Source organism: Neurospora tetrasperma, assembly GCF_000213175.1.
Source record: "Neurospora tetrasperma FGSC 2508 unplaced genomic scaffold NEUTE1scaffold_2, whole genome shotgun sequence".
In the NCBI taxonomy this organism is placed as follows: Eukaryota; Fungi; Ascomycota; class Sordariomycetes; order Sordariales; family Sordariaceae; genus Neurospora; species Neurospora tetrasperma.
In genome coordinates, this window is record NW_009799100.1 from 196,742 (window position 1) to 221,260 (window position 24,519).

At 52.7% G+C, this 24,519-nt stretch overlaps 7 protein-coding genes across 7 annotated transcripts; 3 read left to right on the forward strand and 4 right to left on the reverse strand.

Moving 5' to 3' along the window:
- Positions 1-432: 432 nt before the first annotated feature.
- On the forward strand, positions 433-3,021 carry NEUTE1DRAFT_144839 (uncharacterized protein; the record flags this gene model as incomplete). Its single annotated transcript, XM_009850629.1, has 3 exons — positions 433-711; positions 906-1,118; positions 1,684-3,021. 3 exons carry the CDS (start codon positions 433-435, stop codon positions 2,863-2,865), a joined length of 1,674 nt encoding a protein of 557 aa, XP_009848931.1.
- A 571-nt stretch (positions 3,022-3,592) lies between these two features.
- NEUTE1DRAFT_59293 (uncharacterized protein) lies at positions 3,593-5,065 on the reverse strand (the record flags this gene model as incomplete). Its single annotated transcript, XM_009850630.1, has 3 exons — positions 3,593-4,653; positions 4,715-4,754; positions 4,912-5,065. One exon carries the CDS (start codon positions 4,632-4,634, stop codon positions 3,774-3,776), a length of 861 nt encoding a protein of 286 aa, XP_009848932.1.
- Positions 5,066-5,424: 359 nt separating this feature from the next.
- Positions 5,425-7,698, reverse strand: NEUTE1DRAFT_77978 (uncharacterized protein; the record flags this gene model as incomplete). The annotated part of the gene is made up of 6 exons (XM_009850631.1): positions 5,425-5,685; positions 5,738-6,183; positions 6,269-6,495; positions 6,572-6,963; positions 7,041-7,231; positions 7,304-7,698. 6 exons carry the CDS (start codon positions 7,555-7,557, stop codon positions 5,471-5,473), a joined length of 1,725 nt encoding a protein of 574 aa, XP_009848933.1.
- Positions 7,699-9,433: 1,735 nt separating this feature from the next.
- Positions 9,434-10,735, forward strand: NEUTE1DRAFT_40597 (uncharacterized protein; the record flags this gene model as incomplete). The annotated part of the gene is made up of 3 exons (XM_009850559.1): positions 9,434-9,677; positions 9,771-10,493; positions 10,572-10,735. 3 exons carry the CDS (start codon positions 9,434-9,436, stop codon positions 10,733-10,735), a joined length of 1,131 nt encoding a protein of 376 aa, XP_009848861.1.
- A 1,524-nt stretch (positions 10,736-12,259) lies between these two features.
- Positions 12,260-13,454, forward strand: NEUTE1DRAFT_108198 (uncharacterized protein; the record flags this gene model as incomplete). Its single annotated transcript, XM_009850632.1, has 4 exons — positions 12,260-12,369; positions 12,658-12,733; positions 12,805-12,955; positions 13,075-13,454. The coding sequence occupies 4 exons, from the start codon at positions 12,260-12,262 to the stop codon at positions 13,452-13,454; spliced, it is 717 nt and encodes a 238-aa protein (XP_009848934.1).
- A 6,834-nt stretch (positions 13,455-20,288) lies between these two features.
- On the reverse strand, positions 20,289-21,423 carry NEUTE1DRAFT_135691 (uncharacterized protein; the record flags this gene model as incomplete). Its single annotated transcript, XM_009850633.1, has 2 exons — positions 20,289-20,739; positions 21,041-21,423. The coding sequence occupies 2 exons, from the start codon at positions 21,421-21,423 to the stop codon at positions 20,289-20,291; spliced, it is 834 nt and encodes a 277-aa protein (XP_009848935.1).
- A 1,385-nt stretch (positions 21,424-22,808) lies between these two features.
- On the reverse strand, positions 22,809-23,402 carry NEUTE1DRAFT_40811 (uncharacterized protein; the record flags this gene model as incomplete). Its single annotated transcript, XM_009850565.1, has 1 exon — positions 22,809-23,402. The coding sequence occupies one exon, from the start codon at positions 23,400-23,402 to the stop codon at positions 22,809-22,811; it is 594 nt and encodes a 197-aa protein (XP_009848867.1).
- Positions 23,403-24,519: the final 1,117 nt, after the last annotated feature.

A 24,519-nucleotide genomic window follows, 5' to 3' on the forward strand; every position in this document is an offset into this window, starting at 1 on the left:
AGAGATTTCTAGATAACGGGGGAGTATTGCATCTGTCGAGTTCAGTTCCTGGCAGGTGGTAGTGTAGTGTAGTAGTGTTGTGTAGATATCTCGGGTAGGTATATGGATGTGGTCGTCCCCCTCATCCATCGGTTCATCCCATCCTCCTTCTTTCCCTCTGTCTTGTCTTTTTTTCGTCTGAACGCCTGACGAACTCCAGTTCCTACACATTGACCTAGACGTGGGGACCCGCTCATCTTGTATTCACCGATCCTCACCTTGCGACTACCTACCTATTACACCGACAACCACCCACAGCGACCTTACTCTCCATATGTTTTAGACACCTGATTACCGTGACCGCCGCGACAAGGCGTCTACTTACACCGATACCTACTTAGCCTCCGTTACGACACCAGCCTACAAACACCGATACCGATTCCACATTCCATAATGGCGTCCCCCGACCCCGAAAAGGCGGGCTCACCCGGACATGGCTTGGGTGGAATGAACCACTCCCACCAATACACCGAAAACAACGGGATGAATACCATCATTGACGAAAATGGCCACGAACAACCACCGCACCATGGCATGTCAATTGGACAGTACGTCAAGACGCGATTTACGACACTCAAGCCGGCGATGCGACCGGCGCCCAACCCGATACGGTTGTTGAGGATGATTACGGGGCGGCAGTGGGCTTTCTTTGGGGTTGCTTTCTTTGCTTGGGTTAGTAGTTTTTGTTGTTATCATTTCCATCACCGCTTCGTCCATCATCATCGCCATCTCTATACATACCCCACATTGATTTCAGCCCCCATCCATTTCATGTCAACACTTCCATTTCCATGTCATCAACTTACAACTCTCATCCACACTTACTATATCCAATTACCACTAACACTAAACCTTGTTCAATGCAGACATGGGACGCCTTTGACTTCTTCACCGTCTCCCTCACCGTCGAAGAGCTCGCCAAGGACTTTGGCAAGACCAACACGGACATTACCTGGGGCATCACGCTGGTGCTCATGCTGCGCTCCATTGGCGCCATCTCGTTTGGTATTGCGGCCGATCGGTACGGAAGGAAGTGGCCATTTGTGGTTAACAATTTGCTTTTTATTGTTTTGGAGCTGGTAAGTTTTTCCCTCTTTTTTTTTTTTTTTTAATTCCTTAGGTATCTTCCTTAGACACATTGCCCCCCTTGGTGGAACCGGATTGTCATGATGACGATGACGATGAGGGGTCTGATATGCGAAGGGTCCGAAGAAATGGAAGAGGCGGAACAAAGTGATGTCATGGCGCCATGACATGTTGTTCCTGGATGATCCCCCGCAATTCCGTCTCGGGAGCAACCGAATGTCATGACTTGGCTTCACTTGGCAATCAATGCAATGCCTGTGGCGTGTCTGGTTGGGAACTAGGGAACGACGCAGCCAAGACTGCGCCCAGAAAACCCCCCATGGACATCGCTTGGCTTCGTGGCTTTCTCTTGCATCTAAGCGAAGCATCTTTTTTTTCCTCGGAGAAAAGCTTGTTTGGTTGTCTGTCCTTTTCGGTCTGTTGGGGGGAGATGGGATGGGGTCTTGGCTTTCGTTGTTGTCTCTTTCTCATTTCACCGTCATCAATGCCACCATCACCATCATCACCATGCTAGCAATGGCTTTGACGCACATCCACTAACATGACCACTTCCATTAGGGCACCGCCTTTTCGCAAACCTACTCCCAATTCCTCGCTTGCCGCGCCCTCTTCGGCATCGCCATGGGTGGTCTCTACGGCAACGCCGCCGCCACCGCCCTCGAAGACTTGCCCCCCGCCGCCCGCGGCTTGATGTCAGGCCTCTTGCAACAAGGTTACGCCTTCGGTTACCTTTTGGCAACCGCCTTTGCCCGCGGTCTGGTCAACACCACCTCGCACGGCTGGCGTCCGCTCTTCTGGTTCGGCGCTTGCCCGCCCGTCTTGATTATCGCCTTGAGACTGCTGCTCCCCGAGACGGAGATTTACGAGCAACATGCTTCTGTGCGACGCACTGCGCGCGCTAACGGTCACAACAAGGGTGGCGTCAGCGCAACTTTCCTGCGGGAGGGCAAGGTCGCCATCAAGAAGCACTGGCTCATTTTGATCTACCTTGTCTTGCTCATGGCAGGATTCAACTTCATGTCCCACGGCTCCCAAGACTTGTACCCCACCATGCTCCGCTCGCAATACTCGTTCAGCGCCAACGCCGTGACAGTCACCCAAGTCGTCGCCAACCTCGGCGCCATGTCGGGCGGCATCATTGTCGGCTTTGCCTCGCAGATCTTTGGTCGCCGCATTTCCATCATTGTCATGTGCATCATCGGCGGCGCCTTGCTATACCCGTACACTTTCATTTCGTCCAAGAGGCTCATCGCCGCCGCCTTCTTTGAGCAATTCGCTGTTCAGGGAGCTTGGGGTGTTATCCCAATTCATTTGATGGAACTGTCTCCGGGAGCATTCAGGACGTTTGTGGTGGGTACTTCGTACCAGCTTGGCAACCTGGTGTCGAGCGCTAGTTCGACCATTGAAAGTACCATTGGCGAACGGTTCCCTCTCGAAAATGGCGGCGGAAAAGTGGGGTACGAGTACGGTAAAGTTATCTGTATCTTTATGGGGTGTGTGTATGTCTATACGATTCTCCTGACGTTCGTGGGGCCCGAGTACTTGGGACGCAGCTTTGATGTGAGCGAGGATGAGGATGTAAGGGAGGTGGCGGGCGAGGAAGTAGTGAGGGGGGCTGTTATTGCGAGTCACATGCATGGACATGGACACGGAGGGGATGCGGAGGGGAGTGGAAGTGGAAGTGAGGGTGGGGAAGGGGTTGGTGGGAAGGCGCAGGGAAAGGAGGTGGAGGTGGCTTAGGATGCTTATCTTTGGGTTTTTCCTTATTGAGCTGAGGTGTTGGGGATGACAAAAAAGGTTTTTGATGGCATGTGTGATGAAGGAAGCGAGCGCTTTAACGATGTGGATTTATGATAGTTTGGATATACCTTACGAATTTATGATTGATTGACGTTAAAACTTGATATGGATTTTGGATAACAAACCGCCTACTGTTTTTGCCACTGATGTGATTGACTTATTGCGTGATTCTTCTATTGGCCTCACTCGTTGGATATTAGTCACCCCTTTGGGGTTTTATTTTGTTTGGGTGATGGACCCCTGGGGCAGAATCATGTGGAGGAGTTTCTCTTCGTAGTGTGAAGCAATGGAAAAGGGTAAAATCATTCATTATATATGCCAGTCAGCCAACCAGAGTCGAGGTATTCGCCTGCAACGGTTGTTTTGGTAGGTGGCAGTATTTACATACTTACATTAAACCGTACTATGGGAATTGGACTGACGGAGCGCTCCAGAAAAGAGATTCCCCTCCTCCTCCTTTTTCTGCTCCATGTAACGAGGACACACGGAGTACATATCATACTTCTTCAGTCGAATCCTACCTACCTACCTACTCCGCATGAGCTAAGATGGTGACAAATAGCTGCCGGTCATAGTATTTCACTTGCCAGGCCGTCAATTCACTTGGATCTCCGTGACTACATTGGTTCGAGGCATTAGTTGTGAGCTGATTCGCATGTCAGACATACAACCCGCAATGATAAGTCGGGTTATTATCGGTTCCATGGCCATCTCGGCCGATGAAAGTCGATCATGGCATAAACAACAAACGGCCTACTAACGCACAACAACAAACATGTAATGCAGCATTCCGCGACCTTTGTTTTACGCAGTCCCGTCCACCTTTTCTTTTCTCCAAAAAAGCAATCTCACGCCTTAACCAAGCCCTTCTCCAACGTCTGCACCATGACCGACCCATCCTCCATCCCAAAGTAAGCCGCCACCGGCTTCTGCGCACCCCCGCTCTCCACCTCCAACCCGCTCTTTCCATAAAACAATCCATGCTCCGCCACGCCCGGAATCTCAATCAACCGTCTCGCCAGCCCATCCACCGTCCACACGCCCTCCTCCCCTTCCTGCTTTCCCTCTGGCAGTTCCGTCAACAAAGGCTTAAACACCGCATCCACGATCCTCAATCCATTATCCGTGACGCACGCGCCCGCCTTGCCCGGTAGACCCGACCGCACCTGCGCGCTTAGACTCCCCAGTCGCTCCAACTCGCCCAACACCTGCGGCACCGCCATGGGGAACACCTCAATGGGGATTCCCTTCTTCCACGCCGTGCCCAAGTGGTTGCTAATCTTGCGCGAGTCCGCGACGCAGACGAACTTGCGCGCGGCGGTGGCGACGAGTTTTTCCTGTAGGAGACAGGCGCCGCCGCCTTTGATGAGGTTCAGGCAAGGGTCGACTTCGTCGGCGCCGTCGAAGCACACGTCGAGCGCGTGGCCTGGGGATAGGTCGGAGATGTAACCCAGGCGAAAACCGGCGGCTTGGATGAGGTCGCGGGATTGGTCGCCGGTTGGGTAGAAGGTCATGGGGGAGGTGATATTGGCGCCAAGCTTGGAGATGACGTCGACGACGTGGATGACGGTGGAGCCGGAGCCGATGCCGATGTGTCGGTAGGTGGGGGAGAGGTGCTCGGTTACGGCGCGGTTGGCGGCGAGGAATTTGGACTTTTCGATGAGCTGGGCGGCGGATGCATCGGGGGCGGAAGAGGGGGTGGTGGACATTTTGGCGGTGGTTGTGTGGCTGGGGGGTGTTAGTGAGAGTGAGATGAGGAAGGAGAGTGAAGGGGGAGGGAGATACTAACAGGTTCCTGTGTGGCTGGGTGGTAAAAGTGTTAGGGAGGGCTGTTTGTTTATCTTTGTCAGTGATATATGTGGTGGTTGATGACATGTCAGATGTGAGATTGTGAGTGGTTGTGAGAGACTTGAGAAGAAAGGTGGGGATGGCTCGTGATGGGGCAATGGGTATGACTCAGTGGGTTTGATGTGATGATCAACTTACCGGCTTGGTGGACAATGGTAGTCCGAAGAGGCGCTGGTGTTGAAGGGTTGAAGTTGAAGTTGAGGGCGGCGGCGGCGGCTGAGTGGAAGGCGGGCCCTGGTTGGTGAACACAACGAGCAGCAGCAGCAGACCAGGAACGACGAGGTATAAAGGACGTGACTCGATGAGGGTTCATGGACATGGTGTTGTTGACTTGAAGACCAAAACTGCCGGAACAAGGAGAGCCAAATAAAATGCACCCCTAACCCTGATCGGCGAAAAGATTTGAGCAGTTCGGCGGGTTTTCAAGACAATGTCGTTGAAATTTACAGAGGTCCCTGATTGGCCGGGTGATGTCACACGAACCGGACAGGCGGATGAGGCGGGGTTGCGACGCCGAACCGGAGGGGTTTGTTGGTGCTTATCGATAAGCAGCAGAGCAATGCACTAACAATTTCACAGCGACTTTCTTTCTTTCATTTTGTTTCATTTTATTTCGTTTTATTTTATTTCACTTCACTGGTATCCACGATTCATCTTCATCGACAACAACACCAACCGCCAATCCTCGAAACCACCATCAGTGCTGGAACCTGAAATCCAACCTCTTGTTCCCCTTGTCGGTCGTGGTCGCCAAATACGCGAGTCTCTCCTCCGTCCTCATGGCCTCCCACTTGCGCGCCTTCTGCTTGTTGCGGAACAGGTAATACGCCTTGACGAGGACATAGAGGGCAATGTTCATGCAGCAAATAGCTAGCAGCTGCTTGTTGGCACGCCTGTACAGCGGCGCATCGTCTGTTTTGCCTTAGCATCCTGAAGGAACCAAGGAAACGAGACAACAACTCACCCTTGCGATAAATATTCGAACTCACAACCCCTCCCGCCTGCACAAACATGTTATAACAAGCCGCCGACACCGTCCTCGACCGAACCGTGTTCGAGTTCCTGCTGTTCCACCCGACCTGAATGGGATGGGCATTCGGATACCCAAGCAACAACGTCGTCACCGCATAAATCACCCACCGATTCACGCCCGAGGTGTCGACGCTGTTGAGGTAGATGAGGAAAGGCAAAGCCCAGACCTGCCCCGATGCCGCGATCAGCGTCAGCTCGTTGAAGATCTCCCCGAGATAGGTGATGCCGAGCATGGTAATCATGTGTATGACGGTGTACGGGATGGTGAGCAGGTTGGCTTGGAACGTGTCAAAGTGCAGCCCCCTGAGAGTGAGGGTTAGGTATTGGCCTATGGGCGCCATGGGCATCTGGAAGACGAGGCCTAGGATGTAGATGGGCCTTTGTCTCTTGTCAGCATTCTGTTTTCCAAGTGGAAGGGTGGACGACTACTGTAGAGGTACAGGAAGGGAGGGAAGGGACATACCAGAGATCAAAGTCCTTGAGACTCTGCCAGAGAAGCCTCGGTGTGATGGGTTCACGGTTATGCATGTCGCTCTTGCTCGGGTCTTCGCGGATAACCCGGTTGACAATGATCTTCTCTTCCTTCTCGGTAAACCACCCGTTTTTTCCGCGGAACCAGCTGGCGGTGTGACAGGGACCGGCGGGCATGAGGACAAAGGCGAAGATGCCAATGACGAGTGTCATGAGGCCCTGTCAAAATATCAGTCAGTGGTCGTCACCACCTAGAGGTACTCACACCCCATCCACCAAGCAGGCAATAACTCACCTCAATCAAAAACAACCACCTCCACCCCGCATGTCCCTGTACGCCCCTCATATGCAACAACCCATACGCCAACAGCGCGCTCGCGATATCCGCAATGCTCATGGCCGTCCAAAAGAACCCCAGTCTCAGACTCAGCTCATGGTGCTTGTAAAAGTAGCTGAGGTACAAGATCACATCTGGAATGAAGCCACCCTGGAGGATACCCAGCAGGGCGCGACAGGCGAGGAAGGAGGTCCGCCCCTGAAGCCAGAACTGAGCGGTGGCGACGATGGACCACAGAACCATTTGCGAGGGAATCCACCGGTCGGGACCCATCCACTTGGAGACGAGTTGCGAGGGAAGTTCAGCGCAGAGGAAGGCTAATTTGAAGATGGAGTTGCCTAGGTTGTAGTCTGTACCACGGGTTAGCAGCCGTCTGGGTGGGTGATGGGTCAGGGGTCCAAAGAAAAATACAAAAAGACAAACACACCATTCGTCGTCATATGCAAATCCCCCAAGAAATTATCCGTCAACGCCTGCCCGATATTCGCCCGGTCCAGCTCCAGCGCCATGAACATGATGCACGCCCATACCATGATGCGCCAGTCAATCTTACGGATGAGCCGGTGCTCCTCGCCCCATGTCCAGCGCTCGAGGGGGTCGAACCGGTGGATGTTTTCCCTTTACATCCGAGTCGTTGTCAGCAACCGACCATCCAGCAGAAGCAAGACAGAAACAAAGGAACAAACTCACCAGTCCGGCCGCGGTTGGTACTTCTCTGCTGTATCTGGGTCGTCAAACACGGAAACCTGCGTGGCGATGGCAGTGGGATCATAGGACTTGGCTCGTTGGAACCAGAAGCGGCGCTCGGCAACCGCTACGCCTAAAGGAGGAATGGAAGAGAGGGTTTCGGAGGAGACATTGATTTTGGAGCCTTTGGACTCGGTTGGAGAGTTGGTCCCGTCTGCTGAGGGAGGGGAGCCGCCTTGTGTGAGGACTGTTGCCATGGTCGGTGGTCACTGGGCCGGTTAGGTGTCTGATGAGCAGCGGACTTGGTCCTTGTGTCAAGGAGATTCAAGGAAGGGGTGAGATTCGAGTACAAGATTCCGACGGTAGTGACACACTATAACAGAGATTTGGGGACCTAAGCTGCGCGGGAACATGGAAGTCTATATGAGCTCAGACATCTAAGCAGCACCAGGGCAACGATTTCGACATGGCGATAGGGCTGCACACCATCATGGAGGGATGCATACAATGCAGCACCAAGCACGACGTCGTAGCCAGCTTCCGCAATGCGTAGGTACAATTCTCATGGGCGGTTGCCACGGGCACGCCCAACCGTCGACTGAAGTGCTCGAAGGGACTCATACACGGTACTTCCACACGTCCAAGATGAGCTTTGATGCATCGTTCGCTACATCACAACACGGTTACAAGCTCTCGGCGCCATGGCATCAAGCGTCCAAAGAAGACTAAGAGGCATTTGAACAACGACGCAACAAGTAGTGTGGAGGTCTGGCCCAGCGCCACGGGTTGTTAGACCGTGTAGACGTGATCCTTGGCTGGAATGAGGTTGGCGTGGGAGGCGATAAGGGTCTGCAACTCTGCAATAACATCTACTGAATGGGAGATAAGTCCGAACTCTGGACCAAGCCTTGAATAGGTACTATTTCACTGCTCCAGCCAAAGGGTTCGTGGGGTGGTAGGCTTGAGCCTCACGGATGAAGTGCGTGGAAGGTTTCAACCAGATGCCTGGTCTGAACGCTCTGGACACCGGAATATCTCGTTTTTACCATATCCAGCGCAATAGTAGGCAAGCTGAAGACGTCCATAAGGGTCCAGCACCAGTTTATTCAATTCCAAGCACAGAGTCCTTCACCTCAAGGCGAGTGTCTTAACACCATCTTTGACACTCAAACGCCATCGCATTCTTGGAAAGAAAGCCGCGATTTGCGCAAGTCTAAGAACCCTCAAAGCAGCTGATGATAACGGAGGCAATTGACGGTCAATATCGCGGGGTTCCTTCATCGTCGCGTGGGGGAGACGGGTAATTATTGGCGATTCGCCAGGTGGTGATGGCGTGCCGGTGTTGACGTGCTCGACCCTGACTTTGACGCGAATGACAAAGGCGACGCAGTCATTGGTCAATTCGATTATCGCGACAGCAACCTATATGGTACGGAATTTCGGCACCCCTCATTACCAACCTGAGGAAAGATCTAAGCATCAAAGTACACTGATTGTTGACTGAGATAAGTGTGTCTTTGGCAGTCGTACCCGTATCCACGCCTTCTGGCCGACACGAGGATGCCAAAACGACCCACCCAACCAAGCTTTCTCCTCAACACCGGTGCGGGATAGACCCAATTTGGTTGTTACACCACAACCGCTGCGAATAGACGCCAAGATTCACGACATTGTCGGTCTGATGTTGAAATTCACTACACCCTCATTCGGCATTTCCCCGCACATATGGCACCGATATGGCTAGCGGATACCGATCGCGGCATCACAAAAAGTGCTATTCACGAACAGTTGAAGCGCCGAAAGGCATGTCGACACCAACTCGCCATATCTCGTCATGCATTTGATCGATGTGATTGGTGTCACAAAGCTGTTAGATAATAATCTCACTACGAATAACAGAGATAACCCTCTCTTTGAAACGCAGAGATCACGAACAATGCATGCACAACATAGCATGTGGTCTACTGAGCCCCGAAAACATGCTTGAACCTGATGATCATCTATATAAGAGGTTGACTGATAGGCCATCGATTTGAGTTTTTGTTCTTCACTCAGGCCAGTTACATCCCACACCCACTTCCCTCTGATAGGTACATCAACACTCGTCTCAATACTCGCGACCAACACACCAACATGGCTCCTTCTGCTGTCGAAGCCGTCCAAACCACCATCAACGTCGAAAAACAAACTACCCAGCAGTCTGCTCCTACCCAGCACGCCCAACACGTTGAGCCCCTCAAGCTTGCTGGCGTTCTTGACCAGTATGAGCACTTCGACGTGACTCCCATCATCGGCCGCGAGTTCCCTAAGGCCGACCTGGTTGAGTGGCTCAATGCTCCCAACTCTGATGAGCTCCTTCGCGATCTCGCCATTACCAGTTGTTTCCCCCATCTTCCCTTTATCTCTCTCCCCACCTTCATTCCCTTCCCTTTGTCAGTTGTCTGCCCACTAACCCTCATACCCCTCGCAGTCTCCCGCCGCGGCGTCGTCTTCTTCCGCGCCCAACACTCCCTAACCAACGACCTCCAAAAACAACTCATCCTCCGCCTCGGCGCCCTCACCGGCCGCCCGCCCACCTCCGGCCTACACATCCACCCCATCCTCAACTCGGAGCGCGAACTCGGCGGCAACGACCCGGAAATCTCCACCATCAGCTCCATCCAACACCGGAAATTCTACAACCACACTCCCGAAGACGACGACCAACTGTCTCCCAAAAAGCAGTACACGGCCCAATGGCACTCCGATATTGCCTTTGAGCCTGTTCCCGCCGACTATACCAGTCTGCGCCTGGTGCAGCTTCCGAAAACCGGCGGCGACACCCTCTGGGCCTCGGGGTACGAGATTTACGATCGCATCTCGGAGCCGTACCAGAAGTTTCTGGAGGGGTTGACGGTTACGTTTCAGCAGCCGGGGTTTAACAGGACGGCGGAGCGGATTGGGTTCAAGATTTACGAGAAGCCGAGGGGCGCCCCGGAAAATGTGGGGAGTGAGCTGAAGGCGGTGCATCCTGTCGTCAGGACAAATCCCGTTACCGGGTGGAAGAGCGTGTTCCCCGTGAGAGGCCATGTGAAGCATGTCAATGGGGTGACGAAGGAGGAGAGTAATAGGTTGTTGGAGTGGTTTTTGGAGATGTTGCAAAAGAATCACGATTTGCAGGTGCGGTTTAGGTGGACGGGGGAGAATGATATTGGTGAGTCTCTTTTTGATCCAGGCGGTACTAAAATGTGGGAAAGAAAGAATGAAAAGAAACTAATGGTGAATGAGATAGCAATCTGGGATAATAGGAGTGTCTTCCACACTGCTACCTTTGACTATGATGGGTACGGCGAGCGGTTCGGTAATCGTACGGTTGGATTGGGCGAGAGGCCGTATCTTGATCCGCAGAGTACTAGTAGACGGGAGGGATTGGCGGCGGCGGGTGAGCTGGCTTGAGGCAGACCGCGCAAGACTTCATTCTTGTACTTTGTGTTAAATTCCCGACAACAGATCTTGCCGTTCAACCCCAACATGCCTCACGCAACCACTATTTGGGTCTTTCAGATAGCCGCCCGACGAGAATATAACAAAACGAACTATTAATGTACATACCTAGGTAGATATTTGTCCGTCCAGCCTCGGCTGGGCTGGGTCATGCACCTCACAAAACCAACATGAACTACTTTTGACTTGTCCAGAGTCTTGTCCTTTTCAACTACATATCATTATCACCAATCAAACAACAACCTAATCGACATACGGTCAGGAACAGCCATCAAGATGACCCCGACCTCTTGGGACCTCGTCGACGACGAGATTGTAAGAACTAGAACTATCTATTGCATCATGCTGTCAAGACATGCGGCGCGACTTGGTTACTCGCGGCCAGCTATATGTCCACCACAAGGAGGCCAGAGAGGTCGGCCTTCAAGAGATTTACGAAATGGGCTTCACTGCGATGGTTGAAAGCCTTTCAAGTGCCCAGAGCCCGACTGCGTGTTGCATCCTGCGACAGGCGAGTGTCAAAGTCCCTGTCTGTCATCTCTGTATGCACGTCCTCCTTCATCTCCTGCCTATGCTGCCAAGGCATACTGCTCCGCGGCTCCCGAGCCGTGGGTAGAGGTATACACCAGCGGGTGAGGGGGCTGGCTGGCAATACGACCACAGGGTGGAGTGGGCTGGCTGCTCTGCCTCGGTTGTGGCAATACTTGCCCACGACTGCGGGAAGTTCCCTCCAAGTCGGCGAGGGTAGATGCCGGAGCAACCTCCTCATGACTGGGGGTGGAGTAGTATCTAAAGGTACTCAGGTGATGGAATTGATCTAATGAAGGATCATACCTAGAGGTATTCTGTGGATATATCGGGGCGGTGCTCGAGGAGTTGACTCTCCTCGTTGCTACAACCGTCGGTGCTGACCAAACCTTACAACTAAGCCAGTGAACCCGCACAAACACGTCGCCGACGAATGTCATACTCCTCAAATCACAAAGCAAAACTGCTCGCGCTGAGCTCGTGTCCATTCCTTCTCTAAGGTACTCTCGACATACCTTTTGAAATCGTTTTGGTTCTGAATAGCGGGGTCCTCGATGGTTAAGACATCGTCTGCTGCACCTTTGAAGCTATGCTCAACAAACATAGGGCCGAAAATGCGGAACCATCTCATAAGTTGAGTATAGAAGAGATCGTCTTCAAAGCCCATAGGGTCTCTGGAGTACGCTTGTACAATGGATGAATACACGTTACCAATGCGCGTGGCTTGGATAGTGTAGTATTCATTCACACTCTGCGGAGGGTTGGCGACCCACGAGTAGGTACCTATTGAACTCATGCGACATGGCGACCTTTGCGGCCTCATACGCAAGGATCGTCCGTAGATGTGGGTTGCGAACGTGTGCAATCTTATAATCTCTCTGACTGCATGTCATGTCAACGTCCCCACACGCAAAGAGACAGGACTGGACAGTATCACCCACGCTCACAATGGACGCTGATCACCAAGAGGACAAACACGGCGCAATTATCACCCGACTCATCGCCGCTCAGTGGCAGACGGGAGCACTGGATCAGACAGCCATCAGAGAAGCGGACCAGTAAGCCGAAGGCGAAGAATGCCGCTGCCGATGAAACACCTTTCCAGTGTCCAGAACATGACTGCAGCAGGGCCCTTAGAAGAAAGGACGACTTCGCCAGGCAGGTCAAAGTGGACTGGACCAGCGCTCCGTTGAAGCAGCCCTTCTCGATCTTGATCACTCGCTGTTGCCTGGTTTTAGCGGCGGCACTCTAGCTCGAGCTCGGTATATTATCTTTGTCCGATCATGGCTAGAAACAGGTTGAAACAAGAACCGTCCACTCAAAAACTGCTGATATGATTTCCCCAGCTTTCATACATTTTCAACGCGTCGTGAGGAAACCCTTTGGAAGTTCCAGGTCCACAGTACCACGACCTCAACCACCGTAAGCTGGGTTGTCTACTCGCCGAATACCTAGTCATAAGAATTTTTTCTGATGAACTGACCGTGATAGAGAGGATTGACAAGGCTGTTGTTCATTCTGCCCCTTTGGGATATGGGCCGCCCTTCCAATTGGCGCATAATGGTCTCCTGCGCCATCTCTGCGGGTGCACGTGGCTGATCTTTGAGAAGGTCGTGTTTCAAGGACCCTGGATCTTGGGACGCAGTGAGTGAAACGTTGTACGGTTCATGGTCGAGGTTCCATGTCAGCCTGTAGATTCGGATTTTGACTTTGGCTGGGACATAGGCTCGAGAAGGAGATCTTGCTTTGAATTGCCATTGTAGAGTTTGGTCTACGTGTGCATCACGGTGTTGATGGCAAAGGTGAGGTGGCTGCCTGGTATTACAACAGGTCGACACCAAGCTCCCCGCTCCGAGCCGGGACAGGATGCCAAACCCCGGATAAGTTTGCCAATGCACACGCCATCCCACAAGGACAGCCGCCCACTCAAGTCCGCACTGGGAAATCCCACAAAACAGAAAGAGCAAAACCGCAATGTTCGCAGGGTCCCAACCTAGAAATGGCCGTGAGGGCGGATTCATTAACTCTCTTTGCACAAGTATTCCCCAAAGTTGCCTTTGCGGGCAAGAAGTCTGAGATCGGACAATACATCCCAACCAAGTTGTCGTTATGGGAACGGAAACAGTCGAAGCTACGGGGTTAAAGTTCTCCAATGGGCTTTCAGACCAGTCATCATACAAGCCCATAATCCGCCTAACCTCGATGACTTTATGGATCTGCCTGGAGGTGGGTATTCCCGTCAAGACGAACCTGCTTTCTCCCTATACCTTTTAATCGTCCAAAAAGTAAACGCTACGCCCTTCGTCCATGTAGCCAAGCAAAGTCGAAGAAGCGAAAATGGAGGGTTACCACCTCATCACCTATCAGCAACTCATTACAGATAGGTAATCTGGCTTTTACTTGTTCTAGCGATCACGGAAGTCTTGGTGGCAGCTGTGTTCTTGTCCGACTCGACATCCGAAGTGACGATGGTAGAGGCATCATTGGGTGTTTGTGTCGTGGAAGTATTGGGTTTGAGGGCTTGAAACTGTCAAGATAGGTACAGTCTGATACACGTACTTTTGGTCGCATTCAGAGCAGAGCTACCCCGGTTGGCCTTGCTGGCTTTGCGCTTCTTGGGGGCTGGCGACGTCATGTTGGTCGTCTACCGGGAGAACAACAATGTGCTTTCTTGCCTTCACTACGGCTGCATTGGTTGAATGGGCCCTGATGATCAGCGTAGAGGTAAATAACTTGGGGTTTAAAAAACACTGACTGTACATGGCGGGAAGCTTTGTCCAATGTTGGCCTAAAGACCAGTTCTATGACAGAGCGTCGGTGTAGCAATAGAATTTTTGATACGCGACACTTCTGCCAAAAAATCTATCTATTCCAGTCTGGCCACACTGATGCACATTATCACCATCACCAGCATCTGGTGTTTGAGGGTTAACATTTCCAGACTTCTCGTTCTACCTGGGTAGGTACCGACCTTCTCGTAAACCCTCACGTCACTTTGGCTTTTTCCCTTCTTGTCTTGTATAACTCCATAGTATCTCCCCTCCACGCCTGCCCAGGGGCAATTTCACGAAACAAGTAACGCTTTAATAGACTTCACTATGGATTCCCCATTCTCTTCTCCATACAGCCCAAGCCCAAGCCAAAGCCCAAGCCCACCGAGCCCACACCTGCCCATCCTGGTGTCCACTCCGGGTCGTCGAAGAGGTGTAGACAACTACGAGTCCGAAAGATAAAAGTGATGATATCCCATCCGCCCAGACTAGTACCAGTCACGACCTGGAATCCAGTCAGTTCCTAGGTACCTAGTGTTCCTGAACCTTCTGCACCTCATGAGCATGTACCTAGGCACTTGTCCTAGTTGACACTGACTGGAAAAACCGAAATCCCCATAAATAAGTAGCCATTGTTGAAACCCACTCCAAGATTCCATCTTACACGGTTGAACCAAAGACTGAGAGACCACCTTATCTACCCAGAGTTAGGTAACTTTGGAGTTAGAGCAGGTTATAGAACGGACGGTTGACAGCAAGCAGAACTGTAAAACTGTAAACCTCGGCCATTCGCAGCTACATCATCGTTCATCGGTAGAGGTATGACAAGTGGAATGAATTCATGAGTAGGTAGACGCCGTGAAGCATCACTCGCGCACCTGTGCTTGGTCAACACTCACACTCACTATTTTACGAGTTTATGAGTCTACATGTATGACCTACATCAGCTTTACTGTAATAATGCCGACAGTGACCCGTCCTTTCGATCAGTCTACCTAGAGGTACCTTGACTGACCTACTTCTCTCTACAACGGTTAGGTACTCATATGCACCTTATTCACGTCGACCATCCTCTACTCCTTATCATGGACCTTGGAGTGATCTTGCACCTTACGACAGGACCTACCTAGGTATCCACAGCATGCCGATGTTGCTCCCCATTGAACCCATACTTACCCCAAATGCAATTCACCTAGAGGTAGGTATTCATGTGAACCCGAAATTAGAACATCCCCTGACATGTTCTGTTCCTCGCGGCTCCCCAACGTCGTGACCCAACGTCCTGTCCTGAACCAGCCAAAAGTGCCCCTGTCCAATTTCCATGGCCACCTACACCAGTGATTCTCCTCACATGACATCGATTGTGCAGCTTTGCCCAGTAGTCCAGTACGCCCAGCTTCGCCCAGATACCTCTACCTATCCCCCTGCCAATGTGAACAAGCAGTCAAGATACTACATTACATTACTTGGAGGAGAGCCGAGGGAGCCAATCACCATCAAGACTTCACTTTATTTTACTAAGTTCTGTCCTCCCATCCTCATCATCCCCCCCACAACAAAAACAACACCAACCAAACGCCCAAAATGGGATGCCCGGTTACCTACCTACCATAGGCGAATTAAGCGAGCAAGCCTATCATAATACTGTATGTACACTACCATACCTACCTAACCAAATTGAAGCTTTGGCCTGCCTAGGTAACCAAGCTGTTGTAAATCTAGGTAAGACCCCCCATCCCTTCCATCCCTTCGTTGAGGCCCCTGACCCACATTTGGTAGGTATCTTCGATTCAAAAGGTGTAACCATAACAAGCTTCAAGCTTCAAGCTTCAAACCAAAGTAACCAGCCAAGCCAGCTACGGAGCCAACGGTTCCGGAACAAAGCAAAACCAAAAAGAAACAAAAAAGTTTAACTAAAACAAAGACTAAAAAAATCAAACTCCGAGTCCGAACTAATCCTGTCGGGGCATATTTCCGGCTTGGTAAAACTAGGGCCGTATCGTATACACTACCCAAATGGACAACTGGTTGGTGGTCGACAACTGGAACATCATGGACATCCGGTGCCGTGCTGTGCTGTACGGACGGTGCTGTGCTGTGCTGTGCTGTGCTGTGCTGTGCTGGAAGGAGGCGAAGGGAGCGAGCTGGAGCGAGCCAGCTGGAGCAACGAAGCCAAGCTAAGCTAAGAAGAGAGCTAAAGAAAAAACCGGTGAAGAAAAGATTTGCGGTTAGTGTCAAAAAATCCATCGGAGCTTTTGTCCTGAAGGAAGATTTCCTTTCCAAAACTCCACTTTTCAGGTACGCCGCGAATGAACGGTCGCGAGTTGTCCGCAGCCAGCTCACTTGAACCTGATTGATTGACTGACCTTGGAAGCTAACGAAGCTTTTGGAGAGAACGGTCAGGATCGATCTTCGTCGTCCACAACTGACTGGGGACCAACCACCTGGGGAAAAAGTTAGCCTACCTAGAACAACGCTGGAATGCAAGTATAGGGCCCGCTACGCCTTGTGCTGTGTGTTGTTTTTGTAGACCCCCCCGGATGGATCCTCACCCACTCTCACTCCATGGCGTGTGCTTCACCGACTAGGTGGGTCACCATACTACCGTCCACTCCATGGTGTGCACACTACCGTGATGAGCCCCATTCAATGGCGGAGTGAACTTCCCACTCACCTTCCCCGGGATTTGGGCCGCCGCCGCATGGCACCCACGGTAGTATGTACCACGGGGCCACCAAACCACAACGGAGATGCTGGAACCGACGCGAGTTGGGCAAACGAGAGAAATGGGCACCGCTTAGAATGAATGGGCTGATGCGGCTTTAGCCTGCATTTCATCAGCTACTGCTCACTTGCGTGATTTTCCGGGACTTGCATACTGTGCTTGATTTCTGCGCGATGAGGAGCATGCGCGATGGGGTGGAGATGTGTGTATGCACATCAGCTGAATCACTGGATCAGTGGTTTGTTAGTAAAGTAAACGTTACCACCCCCATTGCCCTGTCATCTGTCGGCAAGATATATCATCGGGACGCGCGCGCAACGTCTGTACATAACCCAGATCCGTCCTGGACAACCGTGGACTCCCATTCGCTCCTTTTCCGATGCGATGCCAGTCTGTCCGCCATGTCAGTGGGACGCATACATCGACGATCGCGTGCATGGCATTTACTGCAGCGAGATCCCAAAAAGGCGGTACTTACAGTAGCGCAAAACAACTTTTCCCATGTGGTGATTGCCATGGTTTCGGATGCGTTTCAGATGCACGCTGAAAAAGTTGTTGCACGTCCATGAAGATGACTTCATCGCCCGGCAACATGTTCATCCGGAGACTAACGGCCGGAATGAAGATTGAAGCACGGAGCATCGTTCCCATCCACGCCTCGTCTTGTGCGGCTTGTGACTTCCACGTGCCAGCTCCAGCCTCCAGATCCAAAGGCCTTCAGGAGTTTTCGGTCAGTCGGGACCTGATCACAGCTTGGCCAAATGGTTGCCGCGGTTCGCGCGCCCAGATATCATCCAGCAGTCCCAAATCAGGGTCATATCCAAGAGCGGTCAATCTGTAAGTCATCGAGATCGCAACTTAGTCGCTGCCACGACAAAAGTTACGTTAGCAGGGAGGAGAAGTGAGGCAGATTGCAATCAGGGCAAATGGGGCAGCCGGAATTGTCGTCCATGGAAGCTTGGCTCGTGCCACCGAGCCCAATCCCACCTTTACTCACCTCGCTTTCCGGTTTTGACTCCTCGACAAGCCCAACAATTCCATCCTAACCAGCATGCGAATTCTGCCCAACATGGCATCATGGCAATCAGCCAACTCGCTCGCTCTGTCTGCGTATCGTCCGACAATTCGCATCGATAGGTCCATTGGACCACTGTAATTCCATGGTTCGGTACGTTCTTGAGAGCCGAGGAGTGCCATCGAATGAATGCATCAAGAGAACCCCTACCCACCTCACCGAAACTGAGACCCGGTACCTGAATCGGCATTCAACTTCAACTCCAGCGCCACTCGAGACCGTCTGACATCCGACATCCGTCCGTGATCCGTCACTGGACGGCAGGACCGTGATAATTACCAAAGGTCTGGTATCCAATGCTTCGGATCCCAGGCTCAGATCCCCTCGTTGCAGCGTTGTTTGTCCTGCCTATTAAGGCGGCACATTCCGCCGCCGGTGTCTCCGCCCATTTTGTCTTACCCCTTCCGCTGGGACTGACCGTGAGACAGTGGACAGTAGGATCTTCTCCCCCTCCACACCCACTCAGGACGAGTTGCGGACTGTTGACCCACTTGTTCCCGCATTTCCCCCTGGCTCTCGATGTGGTTCCTCACCGGTCGGTCCACTTGGGCCACATTTCATCGGGAACCACTTCCCATGTCACTCTCCCTTGCCGGAGAATTTCCCACACACCCCCGACAACGTTGCAAGAGGGTCTAATCCGAGCAACTGGATCCTCCATCTGTCCACTGAGAGTGCGCCCAGCAGCCCTGTACACGTAGCGTAGCGTACATCTCTAACCTAGACGTAAAAGGTTAGCGCAGTACTTCCACCATACAGTATTGAGGGGTTGAATGGTGAGGAAAACCATCATCTTTTGTACACAGAACTAGGTTATGGACCCCGCTTTGTCGATTTACCGCGCTAACCTTTGTCACCCCGATGCCTCAGTTGACTGCGAGGGAGAAAGGCCAAGGTTCACTAGCTAGATCAAGCTAGCGCCATCTACCGTGACCCGCAGCTCACCAAGGGGGGTCCAATTGCCATGCACCATGCTTTGGCCTTGATAATCCTCATCTGTACCATCCCCATAACCGACATCGAGAGATTAGATAGAACATGGAAATGGAGGTGGCAAAAGTACTAAAATGGGAAATGTGGATGGGGATGTGACCGACGAGAGTGACGAGAGTGACCAAAACTCTTGCACATCCTTTTAAGGAGAGACATGGCTAGGTCAGGGAAGGTTCCTCGTACCTGTAATCGAACCCCTGTCAGGCTGGTCGGTGGTCTTGATCCATTCTGGCGGGTTGACAGGAAATTCCCACCATCCCACCGCTCACCAGGGAGACAGGAGAAGAAAATAGCAAAGTTCGAATCCTTCAGCGAGGAATTGCATGCAAGACAACGACCGTGTCGTCTCTCTGCTTCTGGTCTCGTTAGCGGCAGGCAAGCATCGAAAAGGATGTCCAAGGGTATCGTCATCGTCATCAGAACTCGTGAGTCTCGGTGAGTTCTCACGATGGGCTCAGGCCTTTTCTTTCCAGATGACACCGAAAATGGATTGATAGGGATGGACAATGTTCCAACCGATGCCATCTCAGTCGTGAGCATCACAACTCCATCTCACCTCCCCAAGCAAGCAGTATTGGCAGCCGACTCTCGATCTATACGATCCCCCAAGGTATGGGTGGTGTAATATCGTGTGATTGGGTTAAAAACCCCGAAAGAGTTATGGCTACCATCCCTGACCCAGGTCGAGCGGGCTGCCAGGACAGGGCAAGGGGACCCCATTGCCAAGCGCGATCTACAAGTGTGATCTGTCCTAATAGTATTCAACTGTCAACAGTGAGCCATCATCTTGGCCGCGACGTGACACACGCAAGGCGAAGCCCTAACCCTTTTTCTTTTCTCTTTGGGAATGTTTGCCTGAGGATTGGACAGAGTCTGCCAGAATCGCCGACATAACACGAGAGAGCGTGTGCAAATGCGCCTCAAATCTTTGGAGGCTTGGCGGTGGGTGTGGTTATTGAAGGCCTAGGCGGCAAAAGCAACTCTGAATGCCCGGACTGGCCAGGGTGTTGGTGACCGGGGAGCTATTGCCCGCATATTGCAGAGGGTTCGTTGATTTCAAGATGCAGTTGATGCATTTGATGCTGACCGGGGGTTGCTTGTAATATCGGGCCTCCTGGCGGCGATGGCCATCGAATACCGCAGGTACGTGGAGAGATTTGCCGAAGTTGGGTTAAGGTTTGGCGTTCTCGTTTCTGACGCATTTGGCGACATCGCCATCTCAAACATGTTCACATCTGCCCCCGTGGGGAACCAACCAGACGAGGTGAGGTGTGCATCATCGCGGTGTTGTTGACACTGCGCGGTTTCTGGCGGTCTGTTTCGATTCAGCGGTTTTGGCGTGCAATGAAGAGACCGATCGCACGGCAAAGTGACAGATTCAGAGCCGGTCCCCATGGCCACGTTATCGCCTGGCTAGTGACTAGTAGGTCGCGGGATGCTGATGCTCCATTGTGATGGTCGACGACTTGACCGCACAGCGGTGACGACAGCTGCGCCGTCTTGTTGGTTGACGTCGCGGTAGTCCAGGGTGCCCATGCGCCAAGCCCCGCCAAAGAGATCACCAGTGCTGGCGCCGGGGACCAAAGGAGGCACTAGTGTAGAGGCTTCACATGTCCCCGAACTGAAAGCGCTCGGGCACCATGGTTCGCAAGGGGCTGCCCCCCAGTGGACAGCCAGTCCGAGAGAGCCAGCGCGAGCCAGCTCTTGGGAAGATGGGCGCACGCTAGGATCGGAAAGCCCAGCAATCGTACTGCTCGATATGGTTTGGGCCATCATAATAACCAGGGCACCTTGTTCCTGGTCGGCGATCAATGCATCCCAATGCATCCAACCCCAGCCAGATCCGAGCGTGCTGGGCCATTTTCTGTTTCTATCAGCTTTACACACCCCGGGGTGAGCAAAGGACCACCACAGAAAAAGGGGGCTCCGAATGAACACCTACCCTTGAGCAGAAAAAAGCAACGAATGCCTTAGCACCAAGCCCTGAGATTACCACGACCACCCTTCTGTGAAGTCCGTCAGCGCTGAACCTCCCTCACCTCCTTTGTCAATCTCTCGTCGGTATCCGTAGAGGCAGGTGCTTAACCGCAATGGAAAGGAAACACAAACACAGGTCAACCATCGGTGGCAGGGATACCCCATCAAATCCTTCCGCACTCTCGCACGCACGAGACGAGAATGGAGAGGGAGAGAAGAGCCGGGCGACCTCCGGAGGCGGCTGCAGCAAACAGGGCGCCTTTACACCAGAAAGGCAGTCCCAAAGGGCGACACGGCCCAACAGCGACAAAACCATGGGCCCAAAGCGCTCTTGTAACATGATGCGAAGAGCTCGTTTGGGATGCTCAGGAAAATCCCAGAAGGACTCACCGGTGTTGTGAGAGAAAAGACCACCAAAATAGGTTTCCTGTGCAAGCCAAGCCACCGGGCGATAGATGGCGGGTGAGAGCCCAGCTGGGCCGAAGGGCCGCAGAGGGAGCATGCTTTGCGGCAGGCAGTCTCCATTGTGAGAGACATTATCTTCCTTCAGCTTGCCATGCCGCTTATTCATGAAAAAGTGCAGCTCCAGCCGGGCAAATGTTCCCAATCGCAGAGCATCTTCGGCACCGAACTGCTTGTGTGCACCAAATACCTATGCACAGAAGGGGATGTGAATGGCCACACTCATCAAGGTGTACAAAAAAAAATAACAGGAGGCGGTCTCGGGCCCGTGTTTGGGGTGGGCAAAGTCGATGGAGTTGCACTCATCTCCCAGTCATGCCCGTTTTGGGACTGTGCGAACGTCAGACTGGGAATCCACGTGTTAACGTCCGCTCGCCCTCCTCTGTTCTGACCGCTTGAGCCAGTGGGCTTAGTGTAGAAGCCGCAAGCACCATGCCGTTTCGATCTGTGGAGTAAGCAGCCTGTCCTTCCCCCCCTGAGAGCTGCCGCATGCCTTCCGTCTGGATGAGATCTACAACGAGACCCCACGCATTTGCCCCTGTCAACGATCCGGTGTCCATCCACACTCGTCGGAAACAGTTCGTGGCCGTGACTGCTCAGTGTTCAGAGCCTAACTTTCTGTCTACCCATCATCCCAGCTGTCAAAACGAGCATGAGATCCGTGATATCCCGGTCGTCGAGGGAGAAAGCAACACTACGCGATCGTTATAGCTCCCATACTGGGCCCGTAAAACGTTACAGCGGTTGCCCGCTGCCATCGGCTCGATTTAACTCCGCACTTGTTATTCACTTCTTTCCCGACAAGGCCTCATGGAGATCACCTAACTGATGGCGGTCCTCCCTGCCGTATAGCATGTACTGATACTGCGAGTCATGGGGGACACCTCCCGATAGAGCGCGTTTGCATCATGTCATGTATCTCGCCGGCTGGCCAGAACGTTTGCTTGGTCCGGGAAGATTCAACCCGGATATCTGCGTCTGAACGAAGAGACACGCGGGGACGAGCATGATCATGCTTCAAATCTGTGGAGTCTCCCGGTGCTTTGGTTACGGTTGAGTCGTAGAGTTTTGGCTAGGGGTTCATCTCGGCGGTTGGCAGGGCCCTGGCCGTTTCGTCCTCCGTTTTTCTTTTTCTTTTTTTTTCAGAAACCCGTTGTGGTCGAGCCGCTGGATCCTGATCATCAGCGGAACCAAGAAATGCATGCTGAGACACACTGCCGGTCGAAACAACGCGGATCGGACGGCCAATCAGATTGGCAACGTAGCAATACCGTTTCCCACGTACTGCTGCTCTTTTACCGCTCCGTTTGAGCGCGATGCGCCCTCCCGCTACTACCCACCCCACCCCACCGTATCTGTTGATTCTGGAACGGTCCTTGACTCAGAGGAACAAAACCATACCAGCAGGCTGTGGCCCTCCAGCAGAAACGTGATCTAGCCGATTGTTCCTTGTAATGAGACCATGCAGGCACAAGGAATAAGATCCGGTATCGCTCACACAACGGAATAATGTCTGAGATTTAGCATTCGAGGCACCCGCCGTGGCATGGTGAAGGGTGCTGGAAAGCGACATAAGGTTTTGGCCTTGTATTTGACGAGCAGCACGTTGAAGAAACCGATCACGATGCCACCGTCCAGCCCCGTGATAGCGCCGATATGAGTGTTCGGGGTATTTGTCGTCGAGAAGCCTGACGAGGTCTTCCATGTTGGTGGCGTGTATAGGCTGACGATCGGGGCGAAGGTCCGCTTCCTGGGTTCTATCAAACTTGCCCGAGTGATGTTGAGAGAAACAGATAAGCGGCACTGTCTTTGGGGAGAAGAGAGCAGGGCAAGACTTTGTTTCCCCAATTTGACACTGGAACATGGTGACACCGAGGCGCTGCGGTTCCCGCTGAGCTGTGTCATACGGACGTAAGAGCTCGTAATCGGCAGCGCATACACAATATATAGTGCTCGCATTACTGCAGGATCGAGGGGGGAGAGGAGATGAAGTGGGCTTGCGGCTACGTGCAGGTTGAGATGACAGTAGTTAGCGCATTTTCGAGGTACGGCAGGTGCTGCGATGAAGTCGGAGCAGTGTTTACGCATGTTGCCACACCCGGCACTGGAAGCGTGTTGCGCAGCTCGACAGAGCGTACCTGGCTTCGTTGCAAGAATACCGAAATGAAGTCAGAGGGCATGCATGGTCTGAAGGCTCCATCAATCATCATAAGCAGAGTCGATGACGAGAAGCACAATAACACAACGGCCTGATTGGCACTTGCCGGACAGACGAAAGGCGCGTGTTGATGGGAAAAGCGAGAGAAAAGCTTGTTAGCTGACCCGAGGGATACAAGATGGTGTTTCAAGAGCCGATGAGGCGCACCGCACGCAGATGGACGCTCTATCGGAAATCGACATGTGTGTACTAAGAAGAGGGCGCCTGCGCCTGCGTACGCGTCTGCATTGGTGGTGAAACTTGACATTGCGAGGTACTCGATAAGTCCGGGATTGGAGGTTGGGTACGGCCGTTGATGTGTTTCAAGCCTGGTCTCCACGATTGACTGCCCATATAGGGCGGCAGACAAGGTCGATCCAGTCGGCATGCGAACCCTGACAGCCAAAACCAGGTCGGCCCTGTTGTGGTGAAGCTATGGCGGAAGCCCTAATCGTCATAACATGCCTTTTGGCTGACTCGAGGATTGGCAACCGGTTAGCGGGGCGCGTTCCCGCCGTCTTGATGTGTCCCGTTGATGGGTTGAAAGGCGTGTCGATTTGCCGTACGCACATGGCATTCAGCAAGTTGCAGATCGCCAGAGAGTTGCCACGCTGGATTAAGCCCAAACTGGCCAGAAAGACTCGGCACAGGGTTGCAATTTCAGTGTGTGTGTGTGTCGGTGGCGGCTCGCAATGCGGAGGCGCATCTGACAACGGACTCGGCCGACCATGCCGGACGGTAACAAGGCTGTGCCTGGCAACCAACCAATTCAGCGATAAAAATCCCGGTAATTGCCTGTAGTGTAGTGTAGAGCTCGTGGATGGCCGGTTTATCCAAACGGGCGGAATAGGCCACGTTCCTGGGTAGCCAAGCAGTAAACCCTTTTCTCAGAAAAGGATTTCACATCAGGGAGCAGTCTCCTGGAAGAAGCGGTTAGCATCCTGGTCCGAGGACGAATCAAGCGACGAAAGAGCGCGTGGGAGCGGCGCGTTCGGTACGTACCTGTAC